This window comes from Rhea americana, unplaced genomic scaffold, assembly GCF_003343005.1.
Source record: "Rhea americana isolate MKP2758 unplaced genomic scaffold, rheAme1 scaffold_18, whole genome shotgun sequence".
Classification (NCBI taxonomy): Eukaryota; Metazoa; Chordata; class Aves; order Rheiformes; family Rheidae; genus Rhea; species Rhea americana.
In genome coordinates, this window is record NW_028185927.1 from 5,135,302 (window position 1) to 5,157,521 (window position 22,220).

The 22,220-nt window shown below is 38.0% G+C and overlaps 1 protein-coding gene across 1 annotated transcript; it reads right to left on the reverse strand.

Annotated features, from left to right (window-relative positions):
* Positions 1-429: 429 nt before the first annotated feature.
* Positions 430-22,079, reverse strand: LOC146597634 (uncharacterized). The gene is made up of 9 exons (XM_085301816.1): positions 22,008-22,079; positions 21,834-21,885; positions 10,977-11,098; positions 9,495-9,633; positions 8,527-8,648; positions 6,645-6,755; positions 3,606-3,712; positions 2,113-2,203; positions 430-644 (listed from the first exon to the last, which is right to left on the reverse strand). Exons 1-9 carry the CDS (start codon positions 22,077-22,079, stop codon positions 528-530), a joined length of 933 nt encoding a protein of 310 aa, XP_085157942.1. The 3' UTR covers positions 430-527.
* Between the last annotated feature and the right edge of the window lie 141 nt (positions 22,080-22,220).

Consider the following 22,220-nt stretch of genomic DNA (forward strand, 5'->3'; position numbering starts at 1 on the left):
ACTAAATGGAAAAACTCATTTTTCTTTTAACTAAAAACAGCAGATTCTCCTGTTATCAAGACAGGAAAAAACCCTAGAAATTCCATAGGATGAACAGTAAAGATAATAGGGTCAAGTGGTCTATACCAAAACAAAACAGCAAACTAATATACTACAGCCTTTAAGTAAAATTATGTTAAATGTATTGCTATCATTCACCTTACTAGTGATTCACTATTCTTAGATTTGATATATTTAACAAACATTAGCAACGCACAATGCTAGTGCACAAACTTTAGCATCAGTAAGTAGACACTCCTTCAAACATTTTTGCACAAAATGAAACCATAAGGATAACTCCGTTGGAAAAAATGCTTCCAGAAGCAAACCTGTTTCAAAAGACCTTTTCTCATTACAAACCACAGCTATAACTGAGATTAATCACAATAAGAGTTTTCACCTGATTTATTCAGACAAATCAATTGGAGCTCTTTTTAGACTCAAAATATGTACGATTTTACATGTATATTGGTAAATTTGTGCAGGTACTAGAGAATCTTGTATAAATGTATTTGTTCGAGTGCTTCTTTGTCAGCCTCCTTTTCCATGTACACATCATAGTTTAGCTGTATCTCTTCTACCCACTGGCTGAGCTGTATATCCGTCTGAAACAATGAAAACAGATCCTTAAATTAACACAATTCTGAGAAGCATAACAGGAGTTTGAAGATCAGTACAAAATTAAGAAGGCAAGACATAATAAAAGGGATTAGTAATTCAAAATTACGTAGCACTCATAACTCATTTCTGGAAACGTCATTTAACCTAAATAGGAGAGAACTAAATATAACTTTTTAAAATTATTTCAGTCAGTAGTTTAGATATTTTTCTAGCATGTTACAACTGCCTTCCATTTGCATTTGTACAAGCCTCAAGCATCCTGATCAGAAGGCAACATTTTGATAGAAGTGGTGAGGCAGCAGCTAACTGTAGCAGGGAAGAATCACAGGTACTTTCTTGTTTTACACCCAGAGGGTATTGTATTAAAACTACAAAGGGGTTCTCAGCTGTTTTATAACTACTGCCTGCTCCAAGAAAAGGTCAAGTGACACCACTGCTGCTGCTCCTGGGGCTTAGGATGTATTTCACCCATCCACATAAAAGTAATGAGTGATTCAATTTCTCTAAAGCAGACCCTTGTGGCCAGCAAGCCCCTTTATAAATAGCCTTGTCGTGTATTATTAGTGTTTTATTTCCTAACCAAAGTCAGCCCACTGACTGGTAATTTCCCTAGGCATCATACACACAGCAGCTGTAACCTATACAAACCCATGGTAAAATGGCCACAAAGCAGAGGTTGCCCCATCAGAAGTGGTTACTATTCTTCAACATCACCACCAGCACAGGGTATTAAACACCTCTAAAAGCTGCACTGCCATTCTGTTTGTTTCCAAGAGCAATTTAAAGCTATGTCACTGATCCAAAACACCCAGCAGCAATCACTTGGTATGCTGGAGACCACATCTCTCCCTAATCTGTACTTCTAACAGCTCATATTGGCATAATATGAATCATTTTCTATGCTAACAGCAGGTCAGAAGACTGGATATCCTCAGGGTACGGTCCTTCTTTATTACAATTCCTTCTCCCACTGCACTGGCAAAGCAGTTTATCATGTTTCAAGGCAATGTGCAAATGTGGAGTTGAATAGGGAAAGCATTTCAAGGTTTGGTTTTTAACTGAAAGTTTATGAATACATATATACTTCTAAGGCTCCATAGGTTCTCTGTACCTAGTAGTAGTCTGAAGGGAGTGGATATGATTATCACATAACTTACTAACATCATAATACAGCTTTGCTAGTAATATTATATTCTTAACCTCACACTAAGGTGTTGTTAATAATACATATAAAATACAATAATTCCTGCAGCCTATTGAGATAGATTGGCGTTTCCATTTTACAGCTGGAGACAATCAATGCAGAGTTGGTGAACAACCCAGAAAGAGTATCCAGAGAGTACTGTATCTTCTGCCCTCATGACAATACTGGCAAACAGCCTCAGCTACAGAACTGCCACTGTCACAGAAAGCAAGAAAATGCATTGGCTAAAACTGGCTGAGAGAACTTACCTGGAGCTTTGAGAGAGATTCTTCAAGGCTCGGAACCGTTACTAATAACGACCCTCTTTTCCTTACATTACAAGCAATAAACTCCCAAGCTCTGAAACACATTTTAAAAGTAGGTCACCAGTTTTTATGAAAAGAAACACATTTGATATACAATAAATCTAACACTTCTACAGTTAAATGACCTAAAAATAGACTAAGCTTAAAGGACTTGCTATACATATTTATCAGCTAATACTGATTTATCTGCTTATCTGTTAATACCTCAAATACCTTTGTAAGAACAAAATCAAGTTCCATATGAAGAGGAGGAAATACATCATCTTATAATGTTATTATTTGAATTATTATTTGAAACACTTCTATTTCACTCTGACACATGCCTGTTTGCCATTTTGCATTGTCAACACCTTCACTCTGGACTAGCTTTAAACACTGGTACTTTGTCCCTTTAAACTTTTAGTTTTGAAAAACAAAATCCAGTCCCCAATCCCACTGTTTCATTAACAAATTTTTCTTTACCTACTTACACTGCAGTTGTGACAAAATGCTTCACAAAAGATATTAGCAATGGTAGTATTTAAAGATAGCTCCCAGCATTCCTTTTTTTTTTCCTGATTTTGCAAGTCAGGATTTCTCACGGCATGGCAATTCAGACAAAAAGAATTGAATTTCTAGTGCTCTTTAGACATCATTTGTCTTCATGGTACCGTGCAATGTTAAACCACCGTTCTTGAATTCTTCAGGAATCAGCTGAATTCTCACTCATGTACCTGGAAACAAATCTCCCGGCAATTCGAAACACTCACTACGCTTCACTGATGCATTCCGCCTCTCTGCTCAACATCAACTGCTTGATATCAAGGGCAGTGGGACAAGCCTTAGCTTCAGCTGCTAGCAAATGTCAGACTTGGTTGGGCTGACACACAGGCATTCATTCCTTTGGGCTGCCAGTGCTAAAGGCACGGTAACTTTATCAAGTTATTTACATCTTAAAAGAATGCAGTTAGATCAACAAAAGCTCATCTGTGAGCGGCTTGCATCAGAAAGAAGACAGTGACAACCTTAACGATATATCTGTTTSTTATTATTTATTTATGATCATGTTAGAAATACCATTAACTGTATTTTGCAGTGATATATATGAAAGCAACCTGTTCTCTTTCTGCAGATTAACCTAAAGTTATAGTAAAGGTATGCTGGCACAGTAACTTCAAACCTTTTAACGGCTGGATACTGTTCTAATGGTTCAGTGTAAAGATTCAGGGAAAGGTCTGGGTAAACAAATGAAGAGTGTTTAGTTGGTTTAACAAAAAATAAACCTGCCATAACTTAGCAGTAAAGCCTAACAATTACATGTAGGCAGTCTAAAACAATTTCCTTATATAATTTATGTATGCGACTTCAAAAAGCACAACCTGAAGGTTTTCCATAACTCACAGGGTTACACGCACAATGCCAATGAAATAGGTTACTTGTTTAGACACATAGCTTACCTGGCCTGTTCCAGTCTGTCAAGAAAATATTCAAAGACATTATTCATTACAACAACATCAGCCTTCTGAAGAAGTGAAGCCTGAGTACAGATGTCTGCGTGAACCACCTGAAGGAGAGAAATTTCACAAGACAAATTAATTCAAGAGACAAACACAGACTTCAAGTAGACATGAAGCTTGTCAGCGTAGTACAGCATCTGCTACCATCATTTTGAACCAGGCATAAAAAGGCATATTTCACTGATTTCACAGTAGATAAAAACTTAAGTAAAATAACCAGAGTAAGTTTTTWAAAAAATACCCTCCTAATTAAAATACTCAATTATGTTATGCGAAATGCTGTATCTGACTTTTAATCTAGAACGCTGCGTGCCACAGGAAAGGAGCTGATGCATGCGATGTCTGTTACTTTTCACTTACCTATGTTTTATCACAAGTGTTGACTGATTTCAGTAAAGGACTTAAGCCAGCCAAAGCTTTTATGAGGTTATCAAAAGGCATCTCACAGGCACAGCGGGTTACTAAGGGATCACAACTAGAAACAACTTGACAGATCTTGACAGGCATGATATCTGAATTCTTGTTACATATATTGGGACTAGGAATGCTGGAAAGGCAGCATGCTCTACGGCACGGGAGGACAAAGTGCTTTATCTTACTGAACAATTACTTCTCCGGTCAGCACAGGTGCCGATTTGAATTTCAGAGTCCTTCACGTACCTTTGTCTACCAAAAAGGACATGAGCACCTCAGGTCACTTTCAAACAAGTGATACAGTGGAGGCAAAATATGTTTTTCAGCAGATAAAACATATGATACATTTCATCTGCTAAAAACATATTTTGCCCACTTAACAATATACCTATACTTGTAGAGCACACAAAGCATGCTGTTCTTACCAGCAGCAGAAACAGGTACTACCCATGCAAATTGCAGGGGTTCAAGTGGGGGAAAAGGCAATGAGTGGCTGCAGTTTGTAACTCCAGAATGCACTAGGACAAGTTTAGCCAAGTATTTCAGTATTAGCTATAACAGCAACAAAGCTCTACTGCTTGTAAAAATTAGACACCACAGCATTTCATCTTTGGGAACTATATTTCATTAGTTCTCTGTGTAGGCTCTGACTCTGTAAAACACACAGCTCTACTTCATTAAACGCATTACCGTGCTGAGTTGTCCACCACTGCTTGTAGCAAGGAAAGAAAGCAACTGTGTTCTTGTACCTCACCCAGAATGGACAGGTTAATGTTTGAAGGCTCTGTCTCTTAGAGGAATAGGATTCTTCCCAGACACACACTCATTCCCATTGCTACATCATTCCCTCTGCTGGGACAGCACAAATGTGTGTGGCTGCATCATGAGCTAGACCTAGATCTGCTCCACCTGGAACACCGCTTTACTCCTGGCTTTGTTCAGCTGGATCAGTTCCCTAATCTGTTTGGCTACGTGCTTGCGCAAAGAATTGTGTTAGCATCACAGAAGGGGCAGCAACCGATTAAAACAGCCTTGTTGCCAGCAGGAACGCACACCAAGCCCTGATGGGGTACAAGCAATTTCTGAACTGAGGTCTGAAGTTTCTCAAGATCTGTTCAGCCGTGTAACTCTCCTCCCAGCACCTAAGCGTTTGTCCAAATGGCAAACACAGGGCAATTTCTATGTACTTTAACAAATCAAATGTTGACTGAAGGAATACAAAATTCACTCATAAAAATTTAGCCATTACAAATATTCTAATAAAAATCAGAATACCTGAAAATCAATGGTTATTTGGGGGGGGGGGGTGTCTCTTCAAAGTTTTTCAATTTTGAATCACAGATTGTTAACAGTAACTAGATTTTGACTATTTTCCAAGCCAGTTTGTATCTCTGGAGAGGATTAATTTGGGGGCAAAATAAAAATCTAAGAATGAAATGTTCAAAGCAATGTGATAACAGGAGTCACATGACTAAACATCTAATGAGACTCAAGTAGTAAAGTCCTCAGGCATTACTTTGAAAAATCTTCTTATCTTTACTCTGAAATGAATATTTCAGCAGAATTGCAAGGTATGAAGGAAGAACAAAAATTCTTACAGTGAAGAAYACACAAGGCTCAAAAACATGTACATACATCTCCAGCTCCACTGGATTAACTTCACAGAGTTCTTGTCTGCACCTTTAGTCTCCTAACATGGTGATACACACATGAATCCAAAACATTTGCAAAAAACAAGGTTATAGATAAAACTGGCAGCAACCGGCATTAAACTGGGCAACCTAGTGATGCTGCTTAACTGAGTGTTAAATATTTTAATATTTACTATTTCTTTCTAGCTTTTAATTGGTTATTTTAATTCTCAAGAAATTACTGCACCCAACAGTTTGTGTGACTCCATTCAAAAGCATATGCACATAACAGAGGATTAAGGCCAGTATTTCACTGAACACATTCTACTCACCAACTTTTGCTGGTATTAAAGCTACTAGTATCCCCCAAAAGGGGGGGGGGAACGACACTTTTCTCATTAAAATAATTGTAGTTATTCCCGTAATGGGAGTAGGGAAATACTGTAACATCAGACTGTTTGAAACTCATCTTGTTTTTTGAATGTTCTGAGAAAACATACATCAATAACCTGAAGCCCTTAAGTGTTTGCAAATGTTAAGAAAATCTGTTAGTATTAATGAACACAGATGCCCCCCCTCTTTTTTTTTTATTCAAGATWTAAACATTTTACACAGTCAGTTTCCCAGAAATTATTGGCAAACCTGTCGTTGACTTCACTGGGAGAAGCAGCTAGGCTGTATCTGTTTCGCATGAGCCACCAGGTAAGTCCATTCAGGAAAAAGGCTAAGCAACTCAACATGTTACTGTATTTTGATAATTTCTGTCTTTCTCTGCTCTAGAACTCCTTTTTCCAACAAAAAGCCTTTGTTTAAGACCAAAACAAGCAAAGGCAGAGACTTCTTTTCAGAATGCTGATTTACCAGTCACTCCAAGAAACAGAATACTTACTGCATGGTTGGTTAAAAATACACACTGAGCCATATATTTAGTTACCTTTATTCTGTCAATGAACTGGTATTTTGTAATTGTCATTTCTTGCAACTGGCAAAAGTCTGCATTCATTTCTACTCCATACAGTTGGGATGCTGAGCTATAAAGATAACCCTACATTAGGAAAAGGAAATTTAGTAACTGTGATGCCTTTAAGGTGACTTCAAACATTTCAATTGAAATGGAAAAATAGAGCAAAAGATTAAGAAAGCATTTAAAACAGGAAGTTGAGAAATGTCTTACAGTGGATGTTATATGTTTTTCAGAGCTCAGCCCTTGTTTTGGCAATTATCACTGATTTCTCATGAATTTTAGTAAGAGATCCAAGCTGACAGTTCAAATAATAAAAAGGAGAGCTGTAACTTTACCTCAATTGCAAAACATGTAAACTAGCCAAAGGAGGAAAAAAACACTACAAACTAAATCATAAAAATACCATGAAAGGCAAAGAAGCTCAGTCTTTAAACACTCTCTGTACATTTTTCTTTCTTGTAAGAAAGAAAGAGGAAAATAGCAAGAGCAAAAAAAGATCCACGACTATGCACACACTCAAAGTGAGTGAAAGTAGCTAACAAGGGACCCATAATATAGGGCAATACTTCAGGTTAGAAACTGTTTCAGCACCTCTAAGCATTGCATTACTACTATTTTCAAGTGCTTCATATAGGTACGCATGGGGGAAAAAAAGATAAATTATTCCTCAGTCATAAACCCAAAATGCTTAAACAGCTCAGTTTTGGACTGAGATTATGGAAATTTGTTGGAGATTAACAAAAACAACGAACAGAAAAAGTGCAAGTACTTGAGCCTACAGAGCTAATGGGGATATTGCTTTAGCTTTAACTACAGTTCTGTCTCCAGTGAACACCATAAATACAGTTTGCTAATAATGGGAAAGGCAAACTAGCAATGTTAAATGTATAGGATGTCAGAGATATCTCAATCTGCAATCTAATTATTAAAGTTTTCTGAAAGCATTCAACTCTGAGGGTGGAAAAGCAACCTGTGAAAATAAAGTTACCACTTCTCCAATACAAACCAAGAATATGATGAAAAGGAGAACTCTCTTTTTTTTTTAAAAAAAAAACTTTGTTGCTGCTTTATCTTGAGACTATCTTCTGCTAAAACAATACAAGCATTTAAGTACTTCAAAATAAATATAATAGCTGGCAACAGTATTACCATTTAAGGATCCGATGCTGCAAGTATTTACAAATGGGAGTAACTTTCCTCATTTGAGTAGTCCCAAAATTAGATTTTTCAGATGAGTAAAATTATATGCTCAAGTGTTTCCAAGACTCAGCCCTAAAGAGCCATTGACTTTTGTACAAAAGTTGTAATGTGTGTTTTGCGTTGCTGTTGGCCATATGTTACACCAGCCATGCCAAAAGCAATCAAAATTGCACTCAAGTTTCTCAATGAAGTATTTTATACGCATTTTAAAACCCAGAGCAGGACAATATGTTTCAGAAGACAAATTCATATCAAAGTCTTCCTTTGCATAATTTAACAGTTTGTCAGCTTCATAAAGGAATTTAACGTAACTGATCTATATATAGACATGGTCAAGACATACAGGAGAAGATTACTTATGAAGGAGAGATACAGCAATAATTAGCAAAAGAGCAGCATCTGTGATGGTAATATGCTACTCTATTGGACAACAGACTTTTCCTCTCCGCAACCAAGATCATTTGTAGTTCTTTTTRTGGGGAACAGAACAAGAACTGAAATCACTAGCAAACAGCACCTTATATTGTTCAGTCAGGCTAGAGATGCCTCTCAGAATGACCTGTTCAAGATGGAGTAACGAGAGGAGGCAGTCAGAGAAGAGGGAAAATGTATGTCACAGTAATAAAATATGAATTCCTGTGCTGGAAGTTACCGCAAATAGCACTGCACCAAGCCTGGAGCCAACGTCAACCACTACCTTTCCTGTCAGGTCAGGCAGTACATGTTGATAAAGAAACTTCAGTTCCATGAGGGAAAAGGAATGCGAAATAAACTCTGGGAAATAAGAACAAAAGAAAGGTGTTGGGTGGGCAGTACTAACTAATGTGGTATTAATCAATGAAATATAAATCTGAAGAGTTATCCTCACTGAAAACCTGTCTGTTTTCCTGACTAAACTAGTATTGGGGACCCTGGAAAACCAAGGTTTGCAGATCTGAGGCAGCCTGCCAAGACGACTGTCCTGAGGCTGGGTATTCATTCCCTTACATGGAGAATCTTGAAATCCTTCATGAAACTGAATTGCTTTTGTCTGCATAGTGACAACATATTAAAGAACAGAAGATACAATAACTTGGAATCATTTAAGTAAACATAGAAACACAGTACCTAAAGCTCAACACAGTTTGTGCAAACTTTGTCATGGGCAGACATCTTAACGACTTGAAATTTCAACTCCAAGATTTTAAGGAACTGAATGTTCCTAAAATAAACTTCAATGCCTATGCTATATTGGTGACAGCACTGATCCGTACCACACCACATGCAGGCTTTAACATGGTATTTCCTATTGCTCTTCAGTGTGCAAGAGGAGACAGGCTACTGCATGGTTTGCTATGGTATTGCCTTCCTTTTGTATCCTTCTCTTCGGTGGTACACAGCCCTGACTCTTCCCTGCCCAGCTTTTGCGAGCAACTTTTGTCACTCATGCACAGCAAATTATTTTGGCTTACGTGTCTAGGAGTCTCCTTCCACTGGTTATGGGAAATTATTCTGGCCTGTGTTGCACCAGTCTGAACAAGGTTCTCCATCAGCTGGATGTTCTGTTGTCCAGCTGAGTGACCACACCCACCAATTTATTTAAACAGAATTTGTTTCTCATGTTCCCAAATGAGCACTTACCTAAAGATGCAGTCTTGTATGAGCCACACTCTGTGCAGTAGTTCCTACTCATTTTCCCTTCCTCACACAATGAATCAACAAAATCATCATCATAAAGGAATGCATCAACATGAATCATGGGCAGTGGATGCTGGTGTATCTGAGAAAAGGAACAAAACCAAAGAAAGCCGTAACAAAGTATCCTGATTTCATTTATACTGTCACACAGGTAATCTGCCCACCAGCTTACCTTTCCCCAAACTCGACATCCAAGTTTTTCCCTAGTCAAAAATTACACATCAGAACTCTGGGAATTGTGCGGCAGTTCCTCCTTATTAGTAGTTTCYCCAAGTCCAATACTAATGGTATAGTTTATTTTAGATATATTTAAATTCAATGTATTCTACAGTTCTGCAAAAGGCACAGCTGGTCTGATCAAATCAAAGCTGGCATTAGTTATTCTCAAGAAAGTTTAAGAAACTATCCAAACAAGTTTTCTATAGATTAACTATCCTGATTAAGAATTAATGGAGTTAAATCATAGAATTCCTGCATGTAAACTAGATCATCAAATTCCACTGAAATTACCAGTAAGTGAAAGTTGACAAAGGAAAGAAAGCTGGAGGTTTTTACAGCTGAGCAGGAGACCCGCTGTGAATCTGTCTCCTTAGAGCTGGCTTTGGTATAGAGGAGGCAAGACAGAGCTTTAGTACACAGAACCAGAAGTTTTTTCTTTTCAACTTTCATGAGGAGAAGGTAACTTAAATTTAGGAGAAAGGGCAATTTTGCTGCTCAACTTTAGCTGTCTAAAGATTGTCATTTTCACGTTTTATGCCTCCATCTAGAAACATCCATGATTAATGCATGTATCACTTCCAATCAAAAGAATATCACTTGGGATGTCTCCTTTCTCAACATTTCAAGGGGTTTAATCTTCATCCTTCCACTCCTCTTTCCTCCCTCTAGCAGGATGGTTGCATGTGGCCAATCTTCTATTACATTTAGCAGCCATGTACCACTTTTCTGGGAAATGTGTTAACTTTCCACCTATACAGGCAGCTCACGCAGAAAAGGTGCCCTCCCTTCCCACAGGACTCACAGCCCACCTCTTTCTGAGCCATCAGAATCTGAAAAGAAATGAAAATCATTTCTGTGCTGCCCACATTATGGCAACAGCAAAGCACTGGCCCTATATTTCTATTTTTATTAAGAAGGCTGTTAGATCCTGTTAGAGATTTAGTGCTCAAGAATCACTGTGACAAGTGTCATACCACACAGAATGAAAGATATGCCAAATAGCTTATAAGTATTAAAAAGTATGAAACAACTTGCCTGAAGTCACACATGCAGCAACAGATCTGGGAGCCAAACTGAGATTTCCCATATCTCAGTCCAGTGCACATTCTTTATTATTATCTACTAGTAAAGCTGATATAAATGAAATCAGCATAGTGGCCAAATAAGTGATGTGGTTCAGCACACAGATCATAATAATTAGCTTACTTTCTGCATAGCTAGGTGTTCCGAATTAAACATTGCCTCAATGGGTAAGCGATTTCGCAAATCTTCAGCGATATTTTTGAGCACGACATCATTGTTGTTCACCACAAGGTCATCAAAGTCATCTATAAATCAAAACAAACAAAAAAACCTGAACAATCACATGTAGATCATGTGGACTAAGTGGTGACCAGTACAATATAGCTGCAATACATAAACAATACCAGATGGGTAGGGATTTTATTTGAAACGCATTTTTCAGCCTTTGTTATTTTTTCCATCCAATGACAGATGTAGGCTGTAATAACTTTGCCACTTAAAATAAATATAGCACTTTTTTGAATCTCAAATTATTTTCATATTTATAAACTTATAACTCACATATGATGATCTGGGCTGCCACCAAAGTGATCCTGTTTCAGCTTAAGATATAAAAACATCAAAGATGTTTTTGAACTATTGGAGAAATTACAAAACCCACAGTTGTCTGAATGTACTTTTTTTTTTTTTTGTAAAAGTTTCTTTTTATACATACCATCCTTCTAATAAAGTGGTTACAAAACATCAAGGATAATGCACAGTTCAACAGTTCAACTTACAATACTTCTTAAATGACTGAAACTATCAAATTGTATTAAATGTGAAAGAAAATAGGCATGGATGTAAAGCAGTATGCTTTTGCAAAGTCACACTGTAAATTCTTGCTGTTTTTCCAGAGTATCCCTGCATTACCTTAACACCTTTTTTCTTCTTTTTGATTTAGACATCTAGAAAGCAGACCTCCAAGGAAACTTGAGAGGTCACTAGTCTTCTCATCTTCCAAGGCAGAATCAATTCCAAGCATCATTACTTCTCCAGAGTATTCTTTAGAAAGATCGTTAACGACACAGACTCCACATCCTTCCTGGACAATCTACTCCAGTGCTTAACATAATATTAGATCATTTATCTATGTATTATTACATTGATAAATGTATTATTTACATTTATACAATATCAATGTAATAATACATTGATAAATGTATTATTTACATTAAGATCATTTATCAAGAAAAAATACTGCTTTCTAAATTTCCTTTGCCACAATTAGAACCCAGTACTCCCTGTCCTACTTGCAACTGAAATAGCAAAATTTGTTCTTCTCCTATATATATAGTAATTTTTTACTACTTTGAAGGCTTATTATGTGTCTCTCAGTCTTCTTTTCTCTAGACTAAACAAGACCCACTTATTCAGCCCTTTCTTGCATTTTTCCTAGAACTCTGTTGTCATCACTCCCCTCTTGATCTTGTGGACTCTCTCATCCTTTCTGACCTGTAGCATTCAGAACTAGACATAATACTCCAGCTAAAGGTTTTTCTGCACTAAACAGACTTTTCACATCTTGCGGACAACATTCCACTTCCATGTGAGTCCTCTTCCCATAGCACGATGTTCCTAATTGATACTCAGCTTGAGATCTGCTGCATTGTGGTTCCTTTCTGTTACACCTTCCTCATAACCAAGGACCAGGTGAAATTCCTCTTTTGTTTGGATGTGTCAGTGCTCTGAGGGCACTAAACTGCTTCTAAACAAAGGCACATATCAGGTCAAAACTACATACATGTAAAAGAAACAAAAACTACACAAAAAGCAGCCACAAACCCAACCTTGAAAATGCCTCAACCCCATCCATTGATTCTTGTCTAAACTTAGACATGCTCATCCTCTCTTCCCCAACCTGCCTCTGGTTTGTTTCTTGTTCTATTCTGACTGCCACCGTGTTGGGCAGAGTGTTTTTACATATACAGATATCACTTACCAAAGAAGATTGGATGTCTTTTTTAGGCATTTAGAAAAGAAAAACTTAATAATCTGTTAGCATTGCTGTTCCAGGTGGGGATAAGCTTGACTAGCAGGCTCAAAATATATCTATAAGACATGCCAGAGTTTTGTGTATAGTACACTCAACCTTTCTATCACTTGTGGAGCACAAGTAATGCTAGGAAGAGTGAAAAGTTATTAGTATGGTCATAGAGACAAGCTAAACTATAATTTTAAATACAATATGCTTCTGAAGTGCTTTTTGCTTAAGCACTTCAGTGAGTACAAAATGATTAAAGAATCCATCATTCATTAGTACAAGACACACACTTCTTAAACAGTGTAAATATAAATAGTTGTTCCAACAAGTCTCAAGACACCAACAGATAATTCTGAATCCCCTACATTAAGCTGCACAAAGCTTATACTTGGCCTTTAAATCAGCTGGATTCCATTAATATGCATTCAGTTTATTATCTGTTATATATACTGCAGAAATGCCCAAAGGCCCTGACTGGCACTGTAAAGCGAGTGGTAGGTGTTACAGTACTGGAAGGTAATTTGCTGTTCCAAAGAGCTCATCGTTAAGCTCTCCAGAACCTCAGCTCCCAAAGAGATGCAAGCTTGGCACTGGGATGGAGGAGGTAGCTGCAACTACAGTAGCATAAACAAAACAGTCGCAAAGCAACAGCTCCTGCTTCTCAGCATTTAAATTTGAAACCTCTAATGAGCACCCATGTCCTGTTAACCTCAGAGTCAAGGTTAACAACAACTTGCAGACTATTTATGACATCCTAAGAGCAGTGAAGTTGATGACTTTTCTGATTAGCTCAGGGAAGGTGGACAAATTGCTGCTCAAGCCCAAAGACATTAGGTTTAGGGAAATCTCAATAAATGCTGGAGGGGATCAGACCAGGACTATGACAGACCTTCAGAGTGCGAAGGAGCCAGATCCTGCTGAGGTGGATAACATCTGAGGGAACAAGAGCTGGAAAAAAAATAGTGATATGGACAGAACAATGGAGTAGAAAGACGATATTAGCAGCTGTACAGCCTGGTGCCTGTGGGCAATAAAGCCCCTACATCTGGCACATGCTTTAAAACAATACTATTACTATGCAATAGAGCTCATCCAGCTGTTATACTGCCTGTTAGGAGTATCAAATTCATATACAGAGCTTAATGAAATGCAGGAAATGTTCATAGACCACCGGGCCAGCCACACCACAGTGCAAATGCAGCACTTCAGCTCCCTTTCTCCTGAAGTTGTTGAGTTAATAGGATCTGTTCCCTCATTGCTTTAGTGACCTTTTCTGGCCAACAGCAGTGGTGAATGGCTCTACAGGCTATTAAATATTCCAGCTGCACACCACAGAAATGGATACTTTCAGAGATGGAGGACAGGTAGCACACCCAACTTACTCAAATCCAGAATACTCCCTTCCCACCTTGAAAGGAGTACTTGTCACAACAGTTATCCGACTCTTCTGAAACAACAAAGTATGTCACAGAAAAATCTTTGCAGACACTCTGAACAAAACGGGTCATAACAAATACAATCTCAGAACACACATAAGCAGCTCAAATGAAAAATAGCTGAAACACAGATACTGAAAAAAGTGACCAATGAAGTGCTCTTTCCAACTATCATATTTTAAAGCATAAGCACATAGAAATAAAGAGAAAGAGGTTTGAACATATGAGAACAGAGATCACAAAATGGCAGCTTTGGCAGAAGCTGCATGTGAATATTTGCATGTTTAGTCAATGCCTAAACTCAGATTCTGAGAGTTYCCTCACTCCTGTCAAAGCAAGAAATAGCAACAGCTACCACAATAACTCGTTTACTTTTGCAGTATGTAAATATTTATAGATTGCCATCAAGTATAGAATGCAGGTGCTAAATATGAAAATATATACATACATATATATATATATATATATATATATATATATATATATATATATATACACACACACACACTTCTGCCTCCCACTGGTACAGTTTCATCAACTCCACCCTTGTGTTTAACAAATTGTTCACTTGTAAGAATCGCAGCATCACCTCACTATGGATCTTCAAGGAAGAAATAAAATACTATTTTTTTCATCATTTTAATGCCTGCTTTATCTATGAAATAATAGTTTGTAAGCCAAACTCTGTGTTCATAGAGCATAACTAACAAGGAAAGAACTGTACAGCTCACGAAATACTGCAGGATGAATCATAACCACTTGTTTATGAAGGAAGTTTGAGCGCATTACTGTTCGTTTGTTACTTCAAAAACCGGTTCCACTGGATCTACTCAACGTGCATTTACAAAATTTAATTATCACATCGCAAAAAGCCTAATTAACACCCTGATGCAGCTCAGCCTTTCTACAGCAAATATAACACAAGAAAAAAAAAAAAACACAAAGCCTCACACTGGATAGAAGGCACCGCTATGCTAACATCTAAACATCCTGACACTATGAAATACATGGCTGAAGAGAAGCAACATATGATTTCCAATAGAAAACATAAGATCCCATGTCACAGGGAAAGAAGAGGATCTAGCAAATGTAACCATAATAGCAAAGTCCATACATTTTTCTAGGCATAAATTCAGACTCTCAGAATTAAAAAGTAAATATTATTATCCATGCTACTTAATACAAAGCTAATTTAATCACTCACCCTCTTCTAATTATACTGAACAAACAGGTCAAGGAAGAAGTCCCACATCTCTGTAACATTACTACCTTCTTTTTTGGCTAAACAAATTCAGGACTAATCTATGGCCTCAGTGTACCAAGTTCTTCACTCTAAATACGTTCTCTACCTCTAAAGATACTCAGCGATTGGTAGAAAGTAACCAGTTTTCCTGGCACATTTTCCAATAGACATCATAGCACAGTTTATTAGTTATTCAACTCTTTTACACTCAGAAATTCAAAGAAGCTTCAAAGTTGAATTTGAAGCTAGTTAAGTCACATACCTATTGTATAATCATTAGTTTTCTCCACCATTATTATTTAAGTTTCAATGACTAACAGTATAAATGCAGCTGTTATTGAAACTTCCCTCTTGCAGCAGTATCATTTGTCTCAACTGAAAAGAAAAGTAATTAATGCCACTTCCTCGGTGATTCATCAGATTACAGGTAACATTCCATCTTGGTTTATCAAACAACAGAGTAGTGAAAAAGATTTTCAGTATGGCATCATTTTAACAAAGGAATACATTCCAGTTAACATGGCTCTGTAACAGTTCTGGTCTCTTCTGAAAGAGTACTCTGCCCAGATAAAACACTTAAACCAAATTTAGATATGAAGCCTTGTATTAAATTACTTCTTTCACCAAACAAAAACTACACTTGTACTTGTCACACCACAGAAACTGATGCTGACAATAGTACCTAAAGGAAATATTAAAGATCATTTCTTGTTAAAGAGTTTTTTTCTCCCTTTTTTAATATTATTTCATATTCTTTGCTGTGAAAATCACCCCCTGATAATTTTTTTCCTAGGAAGTCTGGAAAAATAATAATGCCTAGTCCATAAAGTACATAATAGAAAAAGTTGGATAAACTTAGTCTGTTCCTAAGAATATCACAAGAAAGAGTTTCCGCTCTATATGCAAAACACAGAACTAAGGCAACATGTCCACCATGGTCTGTTCCAGTTGGTTTTCTCAGAAAACCCTCCCTCCCTGCCTGTTAAAAGCCTGAGCTGAGAGCACTGATTGCCCTCAACTTCCAAGTCACAAGACTAAATCTTAYGTCAACCTCTTAAAAAGCTGGTTTGCTCCCAGTATAAGTCAATGCACAAGGAAAAAAAAATCATACTTAATTATATGTTGTTTATCCTTAACTGAGAGGATTTGTGATGGTTTATTATTCAATGATTGTTTTGAATTATACATCACTGTATGAACAACTGGCTATTCAGACTAGTGAATCAGTTCAGAAACATTTAAATATAAGGCTAAGATTTCAGTGAAATGTACAGAATAGAAAAAGCTGGTAAGTTTTTTTTTTTTTTTTTTAATCTATATACACTAAGTTACATGACTMGAGGAAAAAAAAGCTGGTATTAGAACAGTCAATTTTAGCCCTCTTGAAAAAGTAATTTTGTACCTTAGACCCTGTGGCAGACAAGACAAGTAATAAAGGGGCTTTTTACAACCTTAGCTGTGCTTCACTGACGTGAATCAAGATACAGGTTTTTGTAATCTGCATTAATAGCTCTAAATACCATAAAAACTTTCAGCAGTTGACGGTAAGTATAGTAGTTTGGTGATTTCAGTATCAAATTTGAAATGAGGACGCCTGGGAAGTTACAAATGTTTTCCTCCGATTCCTTCCTGTATCTGTATTAAGGTATAGAGATGGCCTGTTAAATTCTGCTTTCATTGCTTATCTTCTCCAGCATCCATTCTTACCAAATGTAACCTCTCCTGCTACTGGAAATTCTAGGAGTTTGGGCAGTGGAGATTAGAAGAGCAAAGAGAGGGATATGTGCATGCACATATTTATATAGAAGCTATACATCAAACGCTGAGACCCAACCAAGTGGGAACTTCAGGGGGGGTTTTCCCAAGTGGTTTGAATTAGCTCTTGGGCTTCACCCAAGTTTTCTTAGCCAGAACTTCTGGAACATGGTTATTGCAGAAGGATATTAAAGCATTAATCATCCTATTATAAAAAAAGCTAAGACACCAAAGGTTCCTGTTATTCCTTCCAACTCTTATTGTTTCATTTTCTTTGAGATCTAAAACTAACTCAAAAAAAGAGCTGGAATGCAAGTCACCGTGAAATGACGTACGTTTCACTGCAGTGTGTGGGAAGAGCTGGCGGATTGCGAAACAGCAAAGCAGTGTTGCTAAGCAGTTGCCTTAGAACTGTAACGTCTTCTTCCATCATACATAAAGATTTGGAATTTCTAAAATTCACAAGAACAAAGATAAAAAGAAAAAGAAAAAAAAGAAAAAAGGCTGCTTATTTCATTCTAGACTTGGACAAAGAAGAAAAAACAGTATTTTGCATACACTTACATTCCCATAAATACTAAGGAAGATTACTCATAGGTTAGAGTGAGATCCTGTTCAATGTACTCTTAGGTTCACATCACACAAATGTGTATTTACTGTGGAAAGGATATCTTGCTTTACTTAAAGATAATCTGGCTCTTCCATGGAAAGATTCTGAGATAATAATCTGTGTATTCAGCATATGAATCAGAAAAYATTAATTAAGTAAACAATTAATGCTGGGTTTGTGACAATAGAAGGGCAACCACTTACGTGGGGCTTTACTCTAAGGCCTACATAAGCTCCACATACACTTTACTTGGGAGAGAGGGAGAAGAGAAGAAGAAATCTTGACTTTAGCTAACACTGGAACCATGCCCAGCCCTCCTCAGCTGGAAGTAAAACTGTAAGCTCAACATTTTGACAGAAACAGGAATAGGATGGCAGTGGGGGGGAGCAGGGAGGACACGACCTATACACCACAGAAAAACCACTTGCCTCTGAAGATACCATTGTGTTTCCATTTATCCTACCCTTGTTTACTTGCATTGTTTTCTCATTCACAATACTATTCCTCTGCCCCTACAAATTTGTTCTTCTCATCAGAGGTTTGTTTCTTTCCTCCATCTACACCATCAAAGACTGGGCTTTTAATTCTCTGTTTGGCACAGAGATCAGGTTTCAGCATGTCCTACAAAACTGTCTTCTTGCTGCATAGTGAAACCCCGAATTCCCTAGATATATTCAGGGTACAGTAGTAGAAACCTCAATTCYCACCCCTCACCATTTTCAGTCCAATCAGTACTACTGCATATCCAGATATTACATGGAGAAGGACAGTATAATTACTAAAACATAACAATTCCAGGGGGAAAGAAAGAGAAAAAAAACCAACACAGTAAAAGTTACCGTCAGTATGCAGTCACAGAAGCAGCTCAAAGAAGCAGTAYGAAGAGAGGTTATCATCAAGAGCATTGTGTTGGGGATATCACCCAGAACCTTTACAGCTCAGGGGAAATTCCAAAAAGAATAAAGGATGTGACCTGCTGGATAAACACCTCTGCTTACTTACTGTTCAATGCTGCAGGAAAATAAAACCAGTAAGAGAGAGAGAGACTTTCTCTAGACCTTGCTCRCTTGGAACAAAGAAAAAGAAATTTGGAGATACACCAGCGGGGCATAGACATTCAGAAAAAGGGTGGAAAAGTATAAACAGGTTAGGTATAGGCCAAGGAACAAACTAATAACCTAATGAATCAATGGAATGTATCTTAATTGGATGGAAAAAACAAATTTCTACAGATCTGCACAAAATTCTCTAATCGCCTCTCCTCTCCCATATACCTACATGCACATATGTATATGCACATATTGGGGGGAGGGGAGGAGATTGCAGCATCTAATGATAGCATAAAAATTGAGCAAATCTTCATTACTGTTACTCAGACATCATAATCAACAGACTCAGAAACTACTAACTTCTACAGGCAGTAGCATGTGACCAAATTTTATAGGCTCTGAATTGCTCCATGAATCTGGCTCTCTGGGAAATAAAGTCTGTCCAAGTCTCACATGCCCCAAACCACACATACAGGAACAAATATGGCTGCCTACTGCTTTTTACTGCATCAGCACTTGGCAAGATACAATTACAAGCTTTAAAGAACTGCAGATGCCCAAACTGCAGCTTTGTTTCTCAGAAAATAAATCAATAGCATAGAAACAGGACATTCAAGAAGACTATCTTTTTTTTCCTGCAATAGAAAAAGAAATGTAGTATAAATTAGATTAGATAAAGATTCAGATCTGGCCTATCAATAAGAAGGCTACAGAGATAAAATTCTACATACTATTTTAACTGCTTGATTCTGGTCGCCCTGTGTATCCAGTCTATTCTATCCTCCAATCTGCAGCAAATGATCTAAAAACCTATTGAATGGCAACTATAAAAGACACTATGTTAGTTTTAAGATGATGCGCATATAGTGAAGCAACAGCAATTAGCACTGAAACAGCCAATACAAGAATAGGATGGCACAGATTGCTCAAGATATCAAGTAATTCAAAATCCGGAACCTGCACTACACTGTAGTTTGTATCTTAATTATAAAGAATAAATATGAAGAAATATATAGTTCTTTTYATTAAAAGACCTGGCATGGATTTGTATCATTAAAATTCAGAGGAAAAAAAGATTCGCAGGATCATAATCTGATACGGAGGCAGGGGGGATATAGGGACTGTGTCATATTCATCTTTCACAGAGGCTGTCTAGCTATGAGAATTTTTGGAAGCACAAAAAGGAAAATTAAAAAGTTACTGATTGAAAAAGGACTTCTGCAAGTTTACATAAACCATGCCACTAAAGCTTGATGATAGGATCRAAGTGGATAAAATACTAAGTACTCTTTTCCTTATTGAAATGGATCAGCATTTTCAAGCTTTAATATTAAATTCCCATGTGTTTTACAGTATCTGTTAATGAGTCAAAAAACAGTAAGCTGCGAGACAGCCATATATGCACATGACAAACTAATATGTTACTCTACAAAGAATCATAGAATCACAGAATCAGTAAGGTTGGAAGGGACCTCTGGAGATCATCTAGTCCAACCTCCCTGCTCAGCAGGGTCACCTAGAGCACGTTAGACAGGGYTGCATCCAGGCGGGCCTTGAAGATCTCCAGAGAAGGAGACTCCACAGCCTCTCTGGGCAGCCTGGTCCAGGGCTCCGTCACTCTCACAGGGAAGAAATTCCCCCTCACGGTCAGGCGGAACTTCCTGTGCTTCAATTTCTGCCCATTGCCTCTTGTCCTGTCACATGGGACAACTAAAAGAATTAACAGTTTACTTAGATGAACAAGTAATATGATTGCATATGAAATTCAATGATGTCTGTAAACTGGAACATAGTGGAAGGAAGAAAAACACTTCTAACARGATTATTTACAGTAACCCATGCATGATTTAGCAAGCATAGCATGCTACTGCATCCAGGCAAAGACTCATAAARGAAGGGATGAAATACTGCTTTGAGCACTTTGCTCTACTGTGATGTGTATACATATATACATGTAGAGATATATATATATATATATGTGTATATGTATATACAAACACACAAGGGTAACAAAAATATTTAGTTATAGCGATCAACACCAACTAAATCCATTAAGCTTCATCCTTCAAGCCTCAAGAAGTCCCATCACATGCTCTGTGAAGGCTGTCTCACAGATGCTCTGAAACATCTGACAATGTCTGTCATGAGAGAGGGAACAGACTGGGGTGAGAGCCATGCAGCCATCCTAGGATGATCAATTCTGTATGCACAACTGGTTCTTTTCTTGTAAAGCCAGCAGAGGGAGCAAATCGGCCATAAAAGGATCTTTCCTGACTCTCTCTCCATTTTAGCAGCTGGGGCTGGGGAGCAAATAAACTATCTAAGGGCAAGCCACATGGAAAATGACTTTACAGTTCTGTACCTGGATACAAGTCAGTAAGGCATGCTTTCAGTCACAACCCTTCAGATGTAAATAGGTGCCACTTCCACATTTCACAGCTGGCCTTTGTGACCCTATATAAGYTTATAGGTTTTTATAGCATTTTACACTAAAGCTGAGGTGCTGCTTACACCAGGTTTTTCAATTACTGGTATCAACACTGCTGAAATAAAAGAAATGGACAATAATAATCCTAGCACATCAGAGCATGACTTGAGGRCGAACACATCATATTATATGTTTTTTTCCACTCTCAGCATCATCAGCAGGGAGTGGGTTAACCATCCCAACAGGCAATGATTAATAAACATACACTCACAGGCTGCCTGAGACACTGACTGGATCAAAGCATTCAGGGGCTTTCAACACCCTCATCTGCAATGGCAAAAATTAAGCAGAACCACAGACTAAGCAACGTTTTAGTCACTTTATTCAGCATGGCACTATGTACCTACAGCTTTAGTGCACTATGCATATTCATATTTTTTATATCATCTTTTTATGTGTTCGGTTGCAAAACTTAACGGCTTGTGCATTGACCCACATTTCCTTCCTTCAGCTGTGTTGAGATGCTTGATTGCAGCACGCTGACGGAACTATACTGAGGCACAAACAAGAAAACAGACAGAGAGCTACGTTAACTCGAAGTGACATTAAACGGGCAAAGAAGTACTTGCAAATYAGCTCAAGCCACAGCTTTCCAGCTCTGAAAGGTTGCCGTGAACGAGACGAAGGGGCAGAACCGCTGCGATCCGCCGGGAGCAGAGTGCCTCCGCGCGGCCTCCGGCATCTCGTGCTGGGCAATCTAGGAGGTTACGGCCGCAGCCCCCCGTCCCGCTCTTTGCTGCAAGGTGCCGCCCCCGCGGCGCTGAACAAGCGGCCTGCACGGCGCCCGCAGGGCCTCGGGTGACCCCCCCACACACACACACGC